Below are 18,370 nucleotides of genomic sequence, written 5' to 3'. Positions count from 1 at the left end.
ATGAATGGTGGATGACTTTACACAGACCTGCTATCAGAATGAATGGTGGATGACTTTACATAGACCTGCTATCAGAATGAATGCTGGATGACTTTACACAGACCTGCTATCAGAATGAATGGTGGATGACTTTACACAGACCTGCTATCAGAATGAATGCTGGATGACTTTACACAGACCTGCTATCAGAATGAATGGTGGATGACTTTACACAGACCTGCTATCAGAATGAATGCTGGATGACTTTACACAGACCTGCTATCAGAATGAATGATCTTAAGACCATCCAACTGCTCCTTGGTGTAAAACAACCTCGTAGAAAGTAAAAAATCATCACTATATCAGCAGAAGCAGAAGGTCCCAGAGTAAGGAGATAAATATTTAAGATTGTTTTGGATGATCTGCACATTGGTATAAGGAATAGTAAAGTCAAAGGCTGCCACCCCCAGTGCCCTCCACCACCCACTCCTACTGCTGGGTTGTCAATCACACAAAGTGTGTGTGTGTGTGTGTTTACATCATTGGGGTTTAATACGGCTTCAAAAGACATATGATGCATTACCCACACACATACATACATACACACAATCCGCCTACACACACACATACATACGTACACACAACAACACACACTACTCAGCACCTGTCATCATGTCATTAAAATGCACAAACACATTTGCCCAACTTCCTTGACGCTATCGCTTTGACGTTACCATTCCGCTATCGCTTCTTCCTCTCGTACCGAATGCCTAGATTTGTTAGCGCAGGCGCTAGTCTGGCTACATGAAGGAAATATTAACCGAGTGACTGTGAAAAGCAGGCTAACAGAAGCTTGTGCCCATCCATTAGAGGACTGAATGACCAACATTAGCATGAGGCTCTCCGGCAGCACCCTGCAATGCAGCGACACACACAATGGCGAGTGCCACGCTTCCCCCCTGCCATTCCCCCAGAAAAGCCCTTTTGTTCCCACAGCATCTGGACCTGACCTCCATGCATTCTGGGGCTGGTGACCCCCCTCTACCCCCTCTTCTCCTATCCACCCCTTTTGAAAAACCTACTCTGCCTCCACAGCAACCCCCCTCTATCCTACTCTGCCTCCACAGCAACCCCCCTCTCTAGCCGTGCTTCTACACCTGCATTGCTTGCTGTTTGGGGTTTTAGGCTGTGTTTCTGTACAGCATTTTGAGATATCAGCTGATGTACGAAGGGCTATATAAATACATGTGATTTGATTTGATATCCTACTCTGTCTCCACAGCAACCCCTCCTCTCTATCCTACTCTGCCTCCACAGCGACCCCCCCTTTCTATTCTACTCTGCCTCCACAGCGACTCCCCCTCTCTATCCTACTCTGCCTCCACAGCAACCCCCCTTTCTATCCTACTCTGCCTCCACAGCAACCCCCCACTCTATACAAGTCTGCCTCCACAGCAACCCCCATCTCTATCCTACTCTGCCTCCACAGCAACCCCCCTCTCTATCCTACTCTGACTCCACAGTAATCCTCCTCTCTATGCTACTCTGCCTCCAGTGACCCCCTCTCTATCCTACTCTGCCTCCACAGTAATTCCCCTCTCTATGCTACTCTGCCTCCACAGCGACTCCCCCTCTCTATACTAGTCTGCCTCCACAGCAGCCCCCCATCTCTATCCTACTCTGCCTCCACAGCAACCCCCCCCACTATATCCTACTCTGCCTCCACAGTAATCCCCCTCTCTATGCTACTCTGCCTCCACAGCGACCCCCCTCTCTATACTACTCTGCCTCCACAGCGACCCCTCCTCTCTCTCCTACTCTGCCTCCACAGCAACCCCTCCTCTCTATTCTACTCTGCCTCCACAGCAACCCACCCCCTCTCTATACTAGTCTGCCTCCACCGCAACCCCCATCTCTATCCTACTCTGACTCCACAGTAATCCCCCTCTCTATGCGACACTGTCTCCACAGTGACCCCCCTCTCTATCCTACTCTGCCTCCACAGTAATCCCCCTCTCTATGCTACTCTGCCTCCATAGCGACCCCCTCTCTATACTAGTCTGCCTCCACAGCAACCCCCATCTCTATCCTACTCTGCCTCCACAGTAATCCCCTCTCTATGCTACTCTGCCTCCATAGTGACCCCCCTCTCTATACTACTCTGCCTCCATAGCGACCCCTCCTCTCTCTCCTACTCAGCCTCCACAGCAAACCCCCTCTCTATCCTACTCTGCCTCCACAGCAACCCCCTCTCTATACTAGTCTGCCTCCACAGTGACCCCCTCTATCTATCCTACTCTGCCTCCACAGCAACCCCCCTCTCTATCCTATTCTGCCTCCACAGTAATCCCCCTCTCTATCCTACTCTGCCTCCACAGCAACCCCCATCTCTATACTAGTCTGCCTCCACAGTGACCCCCTCTCTATCCTACTCTGCCTCCACAGCAACCCCCTCTCTATCCTACTCTGCCTCCATAGTAATCCCCCTCTCTATGCTACTCTGCCTCCACAGCGACCCCCCTCTCTATACTAGTCTGCCTCCACAGCGACCCCTCCTCTCTCTCCTACTCTGCCTCCACAGCGACCCCCTCTCTATCCTACTCTGCCTCCACAGCGACCCCCCTCTCTATACTACTCTGCCTACACAGCGACCCCTCCTCTCTCTCCTACTCTGCCTCCACAGCGACCCCCTCTCTATCCTACTCTGCCTCCACAGCGACCCCCCCGCCTCTCTCCTACTCCTTCTTCAGACTGCCCGCACCTCCCCTAGCCACCCTTTTCTTTCAGTTACAGAGTGCAGCAGTCTCTGGCTCCTTGAAAAGAAGGTCTGTGTACTAGTGGGCCTTACACAAAGCCTGCAAATTAAAAAATGAAGAAAAAAAAGCTCCACGGCTACTTGCCATCTGTCCCTCTGGTTTGGACGTGCCTGACCTAGTGTGCCTGCCTCTCCCTCCCTTTCCTTCACCTCATCCCCACCCCCAACTCCCAACCTCCAAACCCACTCTCCCTTCTCCTTTCTTCACCTCATCCCCACCTCAACCCCCAACCCCTCCCCATCTCCCCTTCCTTCACCTCATCCCCACCCTCATCCCCACCCCCAACCTACAACCCCACCTCCCCCCTTCCTTCACCTCATCCCCACCCCCTACCTCCAACCCCACCTCCCCTTCCTTCACCTCATCCCCACCCCCAACCTCCAACCTCCAACCCCACCTCCCCTTCCTTCACCTCATCCCCACCCCCAACCTCCAACCCCTCCTCCCCTTCCTTCACCTCATCCCCACCCCCAACCTCCAACCCCACCTCCCCCGATTCCCTTTTTAGCTTATATACACACCATCAACCACAATCACATTCTGCCATGCATTTCCCTCCTTGCTCCCCTGCATACATCACAGGCTTCACCGAACGGATGGTAGACGGCGACAATGAAGGAGACGGAGAAGGAATGAATAAGAAGAGCTGCCACTTGCCTGGATGTGGAGAGACGGAGCCAGTAAATCAAGCCGTAATCCTTTCTTTGTGTGAGCTGCAAACAGAGAAATTAGTCTCCCAACAATGATTTCCCCAGCTCGGCGGTGGAGTAGAAAATGGGAAAGCGAGAGAGTGAGGTTGAATGAGAGGGAGGCAGAGAGTGAGAGAGAGAGAGCAGAAACGGAGGGACAGCAGGAGCGTGTGACAGAGAGAGAGCAGAAACGGAGAGACAGCAGGAGCGTGTGACAGAGAGAGAGCAGAAACGGAGAGACAGCAGGAGCGTGTGACAGAGAGAGACAGAAACGGAGAGACAGCAGGAGCGTGTGACAGAGAGAGAGCAGAAACGGAGAGACAGCAGGAGCGTGTGACAGAGAGAGAGCAGAAACGGAGAGACAGCAGGAGCGTGTGACAGAGAGAGAGCAGAAACGGAGAGACAGCAGGAGCGTGTGACAGAGAGAGAGCAGAAACGGAGGGACAGCAGGAGCGTGTGACAAAGAGAGAGCAAAAACGGAGAGACAGCAGGAGCGTGTGACAGAGAGAGAGCAGAAACAGAGAGACAGCAGGAGCGTGTGACAGAGAGAGAGCAGAAACGGAGGGACAGCAGGAGCGTGTGACAGAGAGAGAGCAGAAACGGAGAGACAGCAGGAGCGTGTGACAGAGAGAGAGCAGAAACGGAGGGACAGCAGGAGCGTGTGACAGAGAGAGAGCAGAAACGGAGAGACAGCAGGAGCGTGTGACAGAGAGAGAGCAGAAACGGAGAGACAGCAGGAGCGTGTGACAAAGAGAGAGAGCAGAAACGGAGAGACAGCAGGAGCGTGTGACAGAGAGAGCAGAAACGGAGAGACAGCAGGAGCGTGTGACAGAGAGAGAGCAGAAACGGAGAGACAGCAGGAGCGTGTGACAGAGAGAGAGCAGAAACGGAGAGACAGCAGGAGCGTGTGACAGAGAGAGAGCAGAAACGGAGAGACAGCAGGAGCGTGTGACAGAGAGAGAGCAGAAACGGAGAGACAGCAGGAACGTGTGATAGAGAGAGAGCAGAAACGGAGAGACAGCAGGAGCGTGTGACAGAGAGAGAGCCACTGTCAAGCTACAGGGACGCTGACAATCAGTAGAGGATTTGAAATGAAAGAGAGGAGAGAGAGGGGTCAGAGAGATAATGTGGGGGAGGGATGGAGGGTTGGTCGGTTGGTTTGCTAGGTGACTCTAACACTGGGATAATGCTGAGATAACCTTCATGTTGGAGCAGAGCAGCAGCTGTAGACGTGAGATGGAAATGAATCCCGAGAGAGAGAGAGAGCGAGAGAGAGAAGCTTCTCTGTCAATTGTGACATTTGCGGCACATGATAACAAAGGCCATCTGTAGCAGCAGGGCTGGAAAGGAGGGAGAAAGGGAAGGAGGGGGTGGGGAGTTCACATGGCGAGTGTCCTCTTCCTAGAAACACAAAGCAACACTCGAGCCTGTGGCGGAGAAACAAGCACCTGTTAGAGTCAGGCATGGGGAGACAAGAAGTGGGCAGAGAGACAACAACACATGTGCTGGGAAAGGGGGAGGAGAAGGAGGGAGACAAAGGGAAAGAGAGGACAGAAGGAGTGTGGGTCCATTTTATTTCACTGCTTTGGGAGTTAAAGATTTGTCTTGTCATGTCATAGAACCATTTGAGTTTAATTGAAATCGGTGGCATGGAACTGGGAGAAAGAGAGAGAGATGTTGAGAGAGGAAAAAACATAAACAGGGACAGGCATGATTAGGGTTGCCAAATTCCAGTAACTTTCGCAAAATGTCAAGGTTTTCCGGAAATCCTGGTTGGAGGGTTCAGGATTTCCTGCTTCCGGGAATTTTCCAACTGGGATTTCTGAAAAACCTATCCAGAAGTTTAATTTTAGGGCCAGACCATTTTAATTTCAGAATTAATCAAATAAGAAGGAGTATTTCCTATGAATGATTAAACAGGGGCTCATCTTTGTGCATTTATCAATGGCAATATCCAGGGGCAACTATCTGACTAAGCACTGGTCTCTCTGCCTCCATTTATTTTAACCATCCCTCTTCTCCACATTACTGTGCCCAGGGTTCCCCACTGAAATACAGGTGAACGTGTGAAGGCAACAAGAATTGCATGTGTGTTTATCTACAATCGCTTGTCTTTCCCCTAGGAAGGAGATCAAGATTCCAAAAGCAGTCAGTGGTGTAGTGCTTAGCCAACTCCCTGATCATGCCATGGCATAAATAGTGTATGTTTGGCAAGAAATCGCTCTAACCACTAGACTACCCTGCCGCCCCACTGTTCCTAGGCCGTCATTGAAAATAAGAATTGGTTCTTAGCTGACTTGCCTGGTTAAATAAAAGGAAAAATAAAACATACAAAAAAAAACCCCAGTCATGTTGGATTTGGTGGACCCGCTAGGACAGTGTGGATGTTTTGGGAATTCCTGCTCTCTCTGTCCTCTGAGCCTGGGTCATTTCCCCATCTCCCTGTTGGGATATTTTCTAGAGCTAAACATGTTCATCACATAATCAGGCAGCAAATCTATTTTCAATATATCAGAACATCATAATCCCTGTCAGGCTACCGGGAGAGCAGCTCATAGAGGATTTACCAGTCACAGAGGAGAGAGAGAAAAAGGGATACAGAGAAGAGAGAGAAAGAGGGATACAGAGAGAGAAAGAAGCATACAGAGAGAGGGAAAGAGGGATACAGAGAGTGAATGAGCGAGAGAGAGAGGAGGGACAGAGAGAGAGAGAGAGAAAGAGGGATACAGAGAGAGAAATAAGGATGCAGAGGAGAGAGAAAGAGGGATACAGAGAACGAGAGAAAGAGGGATACAGAGAGGGAGAGAGGGAGAAAAAGAGGGATACAGAGAGAGAGAAAGAGGGGTGCAGAGAGGGAGAGAAAGAGGGGAGAGAGGGAGAAAGAGGGATACAGAGAACGAGAGAAAGAGGGATACAGAGAGGGAGAGAGGGAGAAAGAGGGATACAGAGAGAGAGAAAGAGGGGTGCAGAGAGGGAGAGAAATAGGGGAGAGAGGGAGAAAGAGGGATACAGAGAGAGAGAAAGAGGGGTGCAGAGAGGGAGAGAAAGAGGGGAGAGAGGGAGAAAGAGGGATACAGAGAACGAGAGAAAGAGGGATGCAGAGGGAGAGAAAGAGGGGAGAGAGGGAGAAAGAGGGATACAGAGAGAGAGAAAGAAGGATACAGAGAGAGAGAAAGAGGATACAGAGAGAGAGAAAGAAGGATACAGAGAGAGAGAAAGTAGGATACAGAGAGAGAGAAAGAAGGATACAGAGATAGAGAAAGAAGGATACAGAGAGAGCGAATGGGAGAAAAAGAGAGACAAAAAATAAAATAGGTAAAGCCACACACACACACACACACACACACACACACACACACACACACACACACACACACACACACACACACACACACACACACACACACACACACACACACACACACACACACACACACACACACACACACACACACACACACACACACACACACACACACAAACAGTTTCACATCCCAGATGCATAAAGAGGTGCTGTGTGGTAGGAAAGGGAATGTCTCTCTCCACTGATGGGATTTTGCTTGTGACTGAGACATGTGATCATGAAAACAACGTCCCCACTGAGAACATCACAACAGCCACACACACATGCAGCCAAACACACACTCACACACGTGAGCAACTGCTGTCAGGTCCTTGACAATATACACTGTGGTTGATGAGCAGGGCTTCATTGATTCAGAGGAAGGTTCACGGCCCATCCACAACAGACCACTCGACCAGAATATTTTGAATATAAAGCTCCACTTTCAAAAACATACTATTCAAATGTATTAGCGACTACATGGAGTAAACTGTCACATAATGTTGTACTGCAGAAGTGTACCATGCCCAGCACCAATCACATCCAACAGATAATGAGCTGACCTCACAGTACACAGTTGTCTGCTCTGGCATCCACCCAGGTCATTGGCCCACCACACCACACACTATACTGTAGTTAAGTGAAACATCTGGGAGGGCAGATTTCCAGTGTCGGGAGGACAAGTGGATCACTGGCGTTCCAAAAACCCAGAACATTTTTATTCGATTACGGTACATCTGAATGGCTTATTTGTGACTACACACTTAGAGAAATGGGTTTTTGGGCAGTCCCCATAGGAGATTTGATCCCAGGTATAACCCTTTTGGATTCCATATAGAACCCTCTCTGGAAATGGTTCTACATGGAACCCACAGCCGAAGAACCCTTTAAGGTCCTAGATAGCACCTTTTTTTCTAAGAGTGTATGTTCCTTAATGGGTGGGGTGGGGGGGGGGGTATTATGAGGAGTTAGAGGGAAAGATGAGGTGGGGTGAAAGGGGAGGCAGAGAAGGAATTTTGTGAGGATGATGAGGAGTTTTAGGAGGAGGAAGACGAAGATGAGACTGAAGATTAGGGGGTGGAACTCACAAGGCATAGCATGGTGGTAGAGGTTAGCTCTGATGGTCTGTTGGAGCTCATGGTCGGGGGAGGACTTCTGAAACCTCAGGCTCAGGTAGTGCTTCAAGTCCTTGTTCAGCTTGTTACCTGCACAGGGAAACCACACAGGAACAATGGTTACGCCTCATTTCATAATACACAATTTGCATAGAAAATTTGAACAGTTTGTGTGCCAGGTGTTAGATCTGTATGTGCTTCAGCCCACTCCTCTGACTATTGTTGTCATGCCATACATGTGTTGTTTACCAAGGAATTACATGTTTCTTTTGGTTTCACAAGTAGCACATGTAATTCCTGTCTGGCAGTGGCAGTATATTCATTACACTCTGGTAAAGTCATCATTTTGGGACCAAATCAGAGCTGGTTGATTAGCAGCAGTGAATGTTTCAGCTGCCACATAGCTGATGGACCTCACCACGTCTGCTCAACTTCACCCACAGGCACAGAGAGAGACAGAGAGAGAGAGAGAGAGAGAGAGAGAGAGAGAGAGAGAGAGAGAGAGAGAGAGAGAGAGAGAGAGAGAGAGAGAGAGAGAGAGAGAGAGAGAGAGAGAGAGAGAGAGAGAGAGAGAGAGAGAGAGAGAGAGAGAGAGAGAGAGAGAGAGAGAGAGAGAGAGGAAGGAAGAAGAAAAGAGAAAGACAGAAATAGATAGAGAGAAATTGTGAGAGGGGGAAGTAGAGAGAGCGAGAGAGAGAAATGGAGAGAAAGAGAAAGATAAGACAGACATGCACAAACAGCAAGCGAGGTGGGCTGAGGTAATTGAGAACAACAGTTCCCTGATTTGCTAAGAGTTGCCAGGTTCAGTCAGCGTCTGTCCAATCAGAGCCCCTGACGCGCTCCCTCTCTGCTGTGTTTGAATGAAGCCCTCAGTCTCCCAGAAGGAGAGGAGTCACAATGGGGCCAGATGGCCAGGGCTCTCTCTCACGCCAGGGTCTCATTTAGGACCGTTTAATGATCTCCAAATATATCATCCATGTCTGGGGAGCTGGCCAGCCATTTTGGGGGCATTGGCCAGCATCTCTCCACACAGACCCCTGACCATGATGGAAGCTGCTTATTAATATATATTGTAATGACACTATTCAATGTGTATAGATCGTTAAAAACACAATACAACAAGTTTAACATGAACAGTCATATTAAATAAAAAAATAGATTTATTTGTTATAATTTTTTGAAGAAAATGGGATATTTTATAGCTACAATATGTAACTTTCTGGGTGACCCGATCAAATTTGCATAGACATGTGAGTTATAGATCAGTTCTATGTGTGATATTTCTATGCTTCCCGTTCTTAAGTATCGTTTTTGCATCTTTTTTTTTCGGTTTTGTACACCAGCTTCAAACATCTGAAAATACTATATTTTTAGTTATGAAAAATATATTTCACAGCGCTTTAGATGGTACAATGATTATTGACACAATGATTGCTTGTTTTGTTACAAACTGAAATTAGGCAAACTATTTTAATTTTAGCAACCAGGAAATGGCTGAGCTTTTTCTGCATAGTGCATCTTTAAATGGCTGGTTATATTATTAGAAAGGAAAAGTTTAGTTCTTCGTAGCTAAAATGTGTTCACCATTTGAGAGTATATACCACTTACTAGTAGCCACTTGAAGTTCAGCAAATCAGCTACTCAGAGATGAATTCATCTTCTGATTATAACTAATCAACTAATTGAGGTTATGATTATTATTTGACCCCCTGATTAGTTAGAAACAAAAATGATTTTGGAACAAAAGCCGGCTCATAGATGTAGAACAGAACAGATTGGCCTATCGAATAAAATAGATAGAGAACTGTTTCAGACAGACAGACATCTGTCACACAGCGGTGTGGCCCTGCATCGCCTCATCTTCCCATGGACTCACACAGCTTAACCACAGACCACACATAAATCTATGTCCACTCCAACCAGCATGTTCACAACTTACAGTACAGACTCACTTTCAGTTTTACCAATGCAACACCCACAACCCTAATGCAACCTCTGACCTATATACACTTAGAAAAAAGTTTCCAAAAGGGTCCTGCAGCTGTACTTTCAGGACCTTCAAACTCCACTCTGGACCTGGAAGCCAGTTCCACTGCATGTTTTCCCATTGTTCCCCTCTAACCAGGAACTGATTTAGACCTGGGACACCAGGTGTGTGCAGTTAAGTATCAGGCAGAACAGAAAACGAGCTGGCTCCCAACCTCGTGGGGTAAGAGTTGACTACCCCTGCAGAAGTAGACGCCTTTGTGGGGAAAAAAATGGCTCTACCTCGAACCAAAAGAGTTCTTCAAAAGGTTATCCTACAGTATACACTTTCTAAGAGTGTACTGTATACCCGAGGCACAGAATCTCAATGCTAGAGGCGTCACTACACACCCTGGTTTGATCCCGGGTTATATCACAACCGGCCGTGATCGGGAGTCCCATAGTGCGGCGCACAATTAGCCCAGCATCGTCCGGGTGAGGGAAGGGTTTGTAAATAAGAATTTGTTCTTAACAGACTTGCCTGGTTAAACAAACATGTAAAGAAATATAGCACCAAGGAGTCCTCACGAATACAGCATCAAAGAGAACATGATCAAATTATCATTCCATCCCAGAGAATAAACAACAATATTCAGTTCAGCCTAAACTCATAGAAATACAACCATTCCATGTGGTCAGGGTAGGAATCTGAAACACTGCCCAGCAGCAGCGTGCTCTGCTCTATTTTTCCGTTCCCCTACACACACAGCCCTCTGTGTAATTCTGTGCGAGCAAAGCACAGTCAGGTAATTGTTACCTAGCAACCAGCCAGTCCTGACAACCATCGTTATGGTCCCTGCTAGGCAAGCAGCCTGCATTCAGACTAAAAACATTTAGAAATACAAGCTAGCACAAACACACATCAGTGTGCACACACACACACACATCAGTGTGGGCACGCACGCACGCACGCACGCACGCACACACACACACACACAGGTCAATGGACAAGGTTTACTCCTCTAAAACATGCGTACATTAGATGTGTCATAGGGATAAAATGTCTTATAATCGCTATCATCAGAATAGTCGTATAGATGTGATTTACCATCACTCATGAAAAATACTCAACATCTTCCTCAATCCTGAGCCCCAGTAGGATGCCCTGGGTGGGGACCACCATTAGGTATTACATCACCTCTCCTGTGGCTGGGGAGAGCTGGTACAGAGCTGGAACAGAGCAGGCAGGGTGCAGGCAGCCCAGGTGTCATGCCCCATCAATGATGAAGTCATCAAATATTTAAGATTTTCAAGGATATACAGACATGTGCAGCAGGGATGATTTAAAACACAGTGTGGCTCAGTGTGTGTGTGTGTGCGTGTGTGTGTGTACCTGCATGAGATTGAGAGTGTGTACGTGCTGCTGTTTCTCTCTCTCCACACAGACACAGTTAAATAAACACACAGAGAAATTCCGTGCACATTAGCACGCACAGGAATGAGTCAAGCATGACCACTGCTAACATTTACCAAATCGAAAATCAACGCAACCGCCATACATACACACACAAGAGACGTTGATGTTTCAATATTCTTCGATTGTCCTGATCCCATTTTTGATAGACAATGAGTTCATCAGTGATGGAGTGGGAAGCCGAGGCAAATCCCTCCAAGAACACTCTGCCCCAGATAAGGAGTTGAGGAACACACAGAGGTCAAGGAGACATCTCTACACACACACAGTCTCTGCTTCTCCCTGACAGACATGAAGGGTGCGTTCGTAAATTCACTCTTGCCACTCTCGGCAGAATAACTGATGAATTTACAAATGCTGAAAACCCACGGAATATGTCCGGTGTTAGGGCGGAGGTGAGGCCACTCGGAGGAGTGTGGTGTCAGGAAAACAACCTCTCACTCAATGTCAACAAAACAAAGGAGATGATCGTGTGCTTCAGGAAACAGCAGAGGGTGCACCCCCCTATCCACATCGATGGGACGGTAGTGGAGAAGGTTGAAAGTTTTAAGTTCTTCGGCGTAGGTCAGTACAGGTGCATCAAAGCTGGAACCGAGAGGCTGAAAAACAGCTTCTATCTCAAGGTCATCAGACTGTTAAACAGCCATAACTAACACAGAGGCTGCTGCCTACATACAGACTCAAATCATTGGCCACTTTAATAAATGGATCACTAGTCACTTTAAATAATGCCACTTTAATAATGTTTACATATCTTACATTGCTCATCTCATACTGTATTTTAATATCATCTATTGCATCTCGTCTCTGCCACTCGGCCATCGCTCATCCATATATTTATATGTACATATTCCTATTCCATCCCTTTAGATGTGTGTGTATAAGGTAGTTGTGGAACTGTTAGACTGCTTATCAGATATTACTGCACTGTTGGAACTAGAAGCACAAGCATGTCGCTATACTCACATTAACATCTGCTAACCATGTGTATGTGACTAATAAAATTTGATTTGATTTTAAACGTAGGCAAAAAACATAATTCAATTGTTGCCAGCAGCACAGTTAGTCACCAACACTCTGGGTAACATGAAAAGAGCCTAATCAGCTCTGCTAAGGCGAGAAAAATAGAGTGAGGTGTTCTCTCATTTGTGTCTGGAAATAGCTAGCAAGCTAACTAACTTCAGCCAGTTATCTTGGGTGCCTGACTGCCATTGTGAGGTCAGAATGCTCCAATCAACCCTACTCCTTGGCCAGAGCGTCCAGTGTGCACTCTGAACGCTCAGAGAGTGAAACCCTCTGAATTTACAAACAGACAATATGACAAGGCTCTGAATTTAGAACACTCCAGAGTGAATTTACAAACACACCCGAACAGAACAGAAACAAACACCAGGGTTAATTCTTAATTGAGTTGGCAATGGCTCTTTACTTCAAATTCAATTCTGGAAATTTAATTTAATTGGAACACCCCACAGGTAGCAGAATTGGAATTTAATTTGAAGCGTAATTTATTTAAATGGAATTCAATGAAATTCAAACTGCTTATTTATTCTACACATCACCATAGTAATGTGTATTTTGACATCATGAATGTTTACCATTTCAATACCATGTAGCATAACGTTGAAACATTTCATTTTTGAAACTCATACTTCCAAAACAGTTTGAAATAAATACAGTGGTCTGGAAATATTCTATAATATTTAAAAAATTCCCTTAAACATGTTAAATACATTTCCAAGAGACCAAGCAGACCAGGCTGTGGTTTGGGATTTAAGTAAATGAAAGAAGTAAAAACATTCTTCCTTAGTTGTACATTTTCTCAAAATCTAATGGTACAGCCTAGACTTGATCCAATATCTTAAGTAGTTGAGCATGTTATTACACCAACCTTGTGAAATTTACAAACTGACACATTTTCTTTTTCTTTAAAAGCAACTTTATATCGAAGGAGTGTTTTTGATTTGACAGCCTGCACATGCTCAGTTCAGCACGGTTAGACATGAGGACGTGTTTCTACGCATGAGCTTAACTAACCAGTGTTTCTGCCTATCTTCACACAGTACTGTCTTTGACTGCAGTTTGGACGGGAACAATCTAACGTCTCATGACAATGAAAAATACTGTTTGACATCTCTGAGTTATAATCAAACTAATATTGGAAATGGTATGTGTATTCTTTGTATTAATAACCTCAATTCGGATGACAATTTATACATTAACGAGTCGGCAGCTCTGGACATTCTGCTTACTCTGTACCAGGCCCTAGTCCCTGGGACTCGAAAGTGGAAGCTACGGCACAAAAAAGGCAGACGTGCAGTCTTGACAAGACGACACTGAAAAGCAAATAAACCGCTTCTACCTGTCACGACTAGTCAAGGTGGGTGGAATCAGGCGCAGAGAGCAAATAATGAATAAAGGCTTATTCTCCGGTGAACAACAATAAACACGGACAACCCAAAATACAAACAGGGTGAAAAATATCCAAAACAGGAATAAACAGACAAACCAGAGAAATAAAACACAAAAACACCGACAGCCGAAACGAAATGTCAAAAACAAACAATCCCGCACAAAACAAGGGCGGGACAACCTACATTATATACAGATACTAATTAACTAACACACAGGTGAAAACAATCAGACAAAACCAACAGATAACCGAAAAGGGATCGGTAGTGGCTAATAGGACGGTGACGACGACCGCCGAGCACAGCCCGAACGGGCAGGAGAGCCAAACTCGGCGGAAGTCGTGACACTACCCTCCGTTCTGTTGGCAAACAGTCCAGTCACTAGAGAACAAACTGGATGAGCTCTGTTCGAGACCAGCCTATCAACGGGAAAAGAAAAGGAGAGCTGCACACTCTAGGAGCTCAGACACAATAGTTTAATATCAATGCATGAAAACCAAGCTGTCTTTATCAGGGTATAATGAGTAACAATGCGGGTCACTAGTTTATATAGAATTTGAAAGGACACACACAGGTGTCTATAATCATGGCCAGCTGTGGCTTGATTTCATTGGTTGATTTACAGATATAAATAGAACATGTAAAAAGAATGAATGGATAACATATGATCATAGATACAACTTGGCTGCATAGGCCTACAAACATTATTTACAATAGATGACAAAAACACAAGAATCACAAGAATGGCTTCAGATCAAAGACTACATTGAGACCTCGAAGGGAGCAAGGGTCTTTAAATTAAAGATCCAGGCAGCCTTTCGTTTTAACAGCCAATTGTCAAGGTCACCCCCTCTCTTAGGGAGGGTGATGTGTTTTATGCCGATATAGCAAAGGAACAACATAGAGTGGTTCACTTCCAAAAAGTGGGCCGCAAATGGGTACATGGAGTTTTCCACCGAATGGTGCTACGATGCACAGAGATTCTTACTTTTAGTTTGCTCTTCATTTTGCCCACATCATTTTTACCACAAGCACAAGTTATAAGATAAATAACTGCCTTAGTGGAACACGTGATAACACCTTTGATTGGAATCTGTTTGCCTGTTTGGGGGTGTTTGAAGGATCTACATTGGTAAGTGCCGTTGCATTGAGGGCAGCCATTACACTTGTAGTTTCCACCTGGCGCAAGGAGACGTTGTGCGGGGGTATTTTGGGTTGGTAAATCAGAGGTTACCAATTGAGGATGCGACCAATGGAGGGTCCAGAAACACATTACCGATACTGTCATCGGATCTTAGAATGTGCCAATGTTTGTGAACGATTCCCTTAATTTGTTCAGAGCACATGAATAGCGCGTAGTAAGAATGCAATAATGCTTCTTTTTGCGAGACTTTGCTTGAAAGAGATTATGTCTCGATTTGTTTTGTATTTTCTCAATGGCAGTATTGATCTGACCATTTTAGGACCCCCTTTCGTTGAATTTTCTTTGCATCACAGCCATGGTTCTGTGGAAATCTGATTGTTTTTGCAAATTATTTTGATTAGACAGAATTGCCTATAGGGTAAGCTGTTTTTTAAGGGAAGCAGGTGACAGCTATCAACACTCAACAAACTGTTACAATCAGTGGGTTTCCTGTAAATATCTGTGTATAGAACATTATCCTCATACAAAATCAAAAGATCAAGGAAACTTACTTGTTGTGTGTCAGATTGCATAGTGAATCTCAGGTGCTCAGAACAAGAGGTAAGAAGCATGGAATGCCTGGAGCTGTTTTGTATCACCCTCCATAAAACAAAAATATCATCAATGTACCGTTTCCAAATAATAATGTTTTTTGAGAGGATTGACGATTTATTGTTTCACCATGCATCCCACGTACAAATGAACCAAGTTAGGAGCCATAGGGGGTCCCATAGCAGTACCCTTCATCTCGATAAAAAAACATGTTTGAAACATCAAATAGTTGTGTGTGAGTACTATTTCAGCCAATGTTATTAATACATGACCTGGGGGGTAGTTCAATTGGGTCACGTTGCAAATGAAAATGTTCCATGGCATCAATACTTCCCTCATGTGGAATATTAGTGTATAACGACTAAACATCAAAAGTTAATAACAAGGTATTCTTGTGTTTTTGCTATCTATTGTAAAGAATGTTTGTAGGCCTATGCAGCCAAGTTGTATCTATGATCATATGTAATCAATTCATGCTTCCTTTTTTCATTTTTTTTTTACATGTTCTATTTCTATAAATCAACCAATGAAATCAAGCCACAGCTGGCCATGATTATAGACACCTGTGTGTGTCCTTTCAAACTCTATATAAACTAGTGACCCACATTGTTACTCAATGATGAAGACAGCTTGGCTGTCGGAAAGTTGGTATTCAATTGTTGCATCTGAGCTCCTAGAGTGTGTAGCTCTCCTTTTCATTTGACATGTTCTACTCTGCTAGCCAGCACCTCGCCAAACCAGGTGTGCGCTTCTTTCGCCTCCACATATCCTATCAACGAGACCTGAAGAACTGTAATATTCTATGTTTCAAAGAGTTGTGGCTGAACAAGGACATAGATCATATACATTTCGCTGGCTTTTCAATGCTTATCAGAAGCTCTCAACCTGCTCCACTACAGCCCCATCGATGAGAATGGGGGCGTGCTCGGTCCTCCGTTTCCTGTAGTCCACAATCATCTCCTTTGCCTTGATCACGTTGAGGGAGAGGTTGTTGTCCTGGCACGTCATGGCCAGGTCTCTGACTTCCTCCCTATAGGCTGTCTCATCATTGTCGGTGATCAGTTCTACAACTGTTGTGTCATCGGCAAACTTGATGGTGTTGGAGTCTTGCCTGGCAATGCAGTCATGAGTGCAGGAGGGGACTGAGCATGCACCCCTGAGGGGCCCCCATGTTGAATATCAGCGTGGCGGATGTTTTGTTACCTACCCTTACCACCTGGGGGCGGCTCGTCAGGAAGTCCAGGATCCAGTTGCAGAGGGAGGTATTCGATCCCAGTGTCCTTAGCTTAGTGATGAGCTTTGAGGGCACTATGGCGTTGAACGCTGAGCTGTAGTCAATGGACAGCATTCTCACATAGGTGTTGCTTTTTGTCCAGGTGGGAAAGGGCAGTGTGGAGTGCAATAGAGAATGCATCATCTGTGGATCTGTTGGGGCGATGGGCAAATTGGAGTGGGTCTAGGGTTTCTGGGATAACGGTGTTGATGTGAGCCATGACCAGCCTTTCAAAGCACTTCATGGCTACAGACGTGAGTGCTACGGGTCTGTAGTCATTTAGGCATGTTGCCTTAGTGTTCTTGGGCACAGGGACTATGGTGGTCTGCTTGAAACATGTTGGTATTACAGACTCAGTCAGGGACAGGTTGAACATGTCAGTGAAGACGCTTGCCAGTTGGTCAACGCATGCTCTGAGTACATATCCTGGTAAACTCTCTGGCCCTGCGGCCTTGTGAATGTTGACCTGTTGACCTGTTTGAAGTTCTTATATCAGCTGATGCTCTCATGCATGCTTCAGTGTTACTTGCCCTGAAGCGAGTATAGAAGTAATTTAGCTTGTCTGGTAGGCTCGTGTCACTGGGCAGCTCGTGCCTGTGCTTCCCTTTGTAGTCTGTAATAGTTTGCAAGCCCGCCACATCTGACGAGCGTCGGAGCCGGTGTAGTACAATTCAATCTTAGTCCTGTATTGACGCTTTGCCTGTTTGATGGTTTGTCGGACGGCATAGCGGGATTTCTTATAAACTTCCGGGTTAGTCCCGCACCTTGAAAGCGGCAGCTCTACTCTTTAGGTCTGTGCCGTTGTTACCTGTAATCCATGGCTTCTGGTTGGGGTATGTACTTACGGTCACTGTGGGGACAACGTCATCGACGCACGTATTGATGAAGCCAGTGACTGATGTGGTGTACTCCCGAATGCCTTTGTAAGAATCCCGGAACATATTCCAGTCTGTGCTAGCAAAACGGTCCTGTAGCTTAGCATCTCATAGTAGTAAGTATTTCACGGTAAGGTCTACACTTGTTGTATTCGGCACATGTGACAAATAAAGTTTGATTTGATCTGCTTCATCTGACCACTTCCGTATTGAGCGAGTCACTAGTGCTTCCTGCTTGAATATTTGCTTGTAAGCAGGAACTAGGAGGATAGAATTATGGTCAGATGTGCCAAATGGAGGGTGAGGGAGAGATTTGTATGTCTCTCTGTGTGTGGAGTAAAAGTTGTCTAGAACTTTTTCCCCTGTGGCTGCACATTTAACATGCTGGTAGAAATAAGGTCAAACGGATTTAAGTTTCCCTGTATTAAAGTCCCTGGCCACTAGGAGTGCCGCCTCTGGATGAGAGTTTTCCTGTTTTCTTATGGCCGTATACAGCTCATTGAGTGCAGCTTTAGTGCCAGGATTGTTTTGTGGTGGTATGAAGACAGCTATGAAAAATACAGATGAAAACTCTCTTGGTAAATAGTGTGGTCTACACTTTTTCATGAGATACTCTTCCTCAGGCGAGCAAACCTTGAGACTTCCTTAGATTTCATGCAACAGCTGGTGTTTACAAAAATACATATGCCGCCACC

General features: G+C 45.9%; 1 protein-coding gene across 13 annotated transcripts in view; it reads right to left on the bottom strand.

Moving 5' to 3' along the window:
- LOC124045654 (membrane-associated guanylate kinase, WW and PDZ domain-containing protein 1-like) overlaps positions 1 to 18,370 on the bottom strand; it is a 209,337-nt gene that overhangs the window by 108,457 nt on the left and 82,510 nt on the right. For all 13 annotated transcript variants that reach the window (XM_046365124.1, XM_046365125.1, XM_046365119.1 and 10 more), the window contains exon 2: positions 7,916 to 8,032. In XM_046365124.1, coding sequence (XP_046221080.1) covers positions 7,916 to 8,032 — 117 coding nt within the window. The remainder of the gene's footprint in view (positions 1 to 7,915; positions 8,033 to 18,370) is intronic.

This window comes from Oncorhynchus gorbuscha, linkage group LG10 (assembly GCF_021184085.1).
Source record: "Oncorhynchus gorbuscha isolate QuinsamMale2020 ecotype Even-year linkage group LG10, OgorEven_v1.0, whole genome shotgun sequence".
Lineage (NCBI taxonomy): Eukaryota > Metazoa > Chordata > Actinopteri > Salmoniformes > Salmonidae > Oncorhynchus > Oncorhynchus gorbuscha.
The sequence above is the reverse complement of the archived record's forward strand: the minus strand, read 5'-3'. Positions and strand labels throughout refer to the sequence as shown.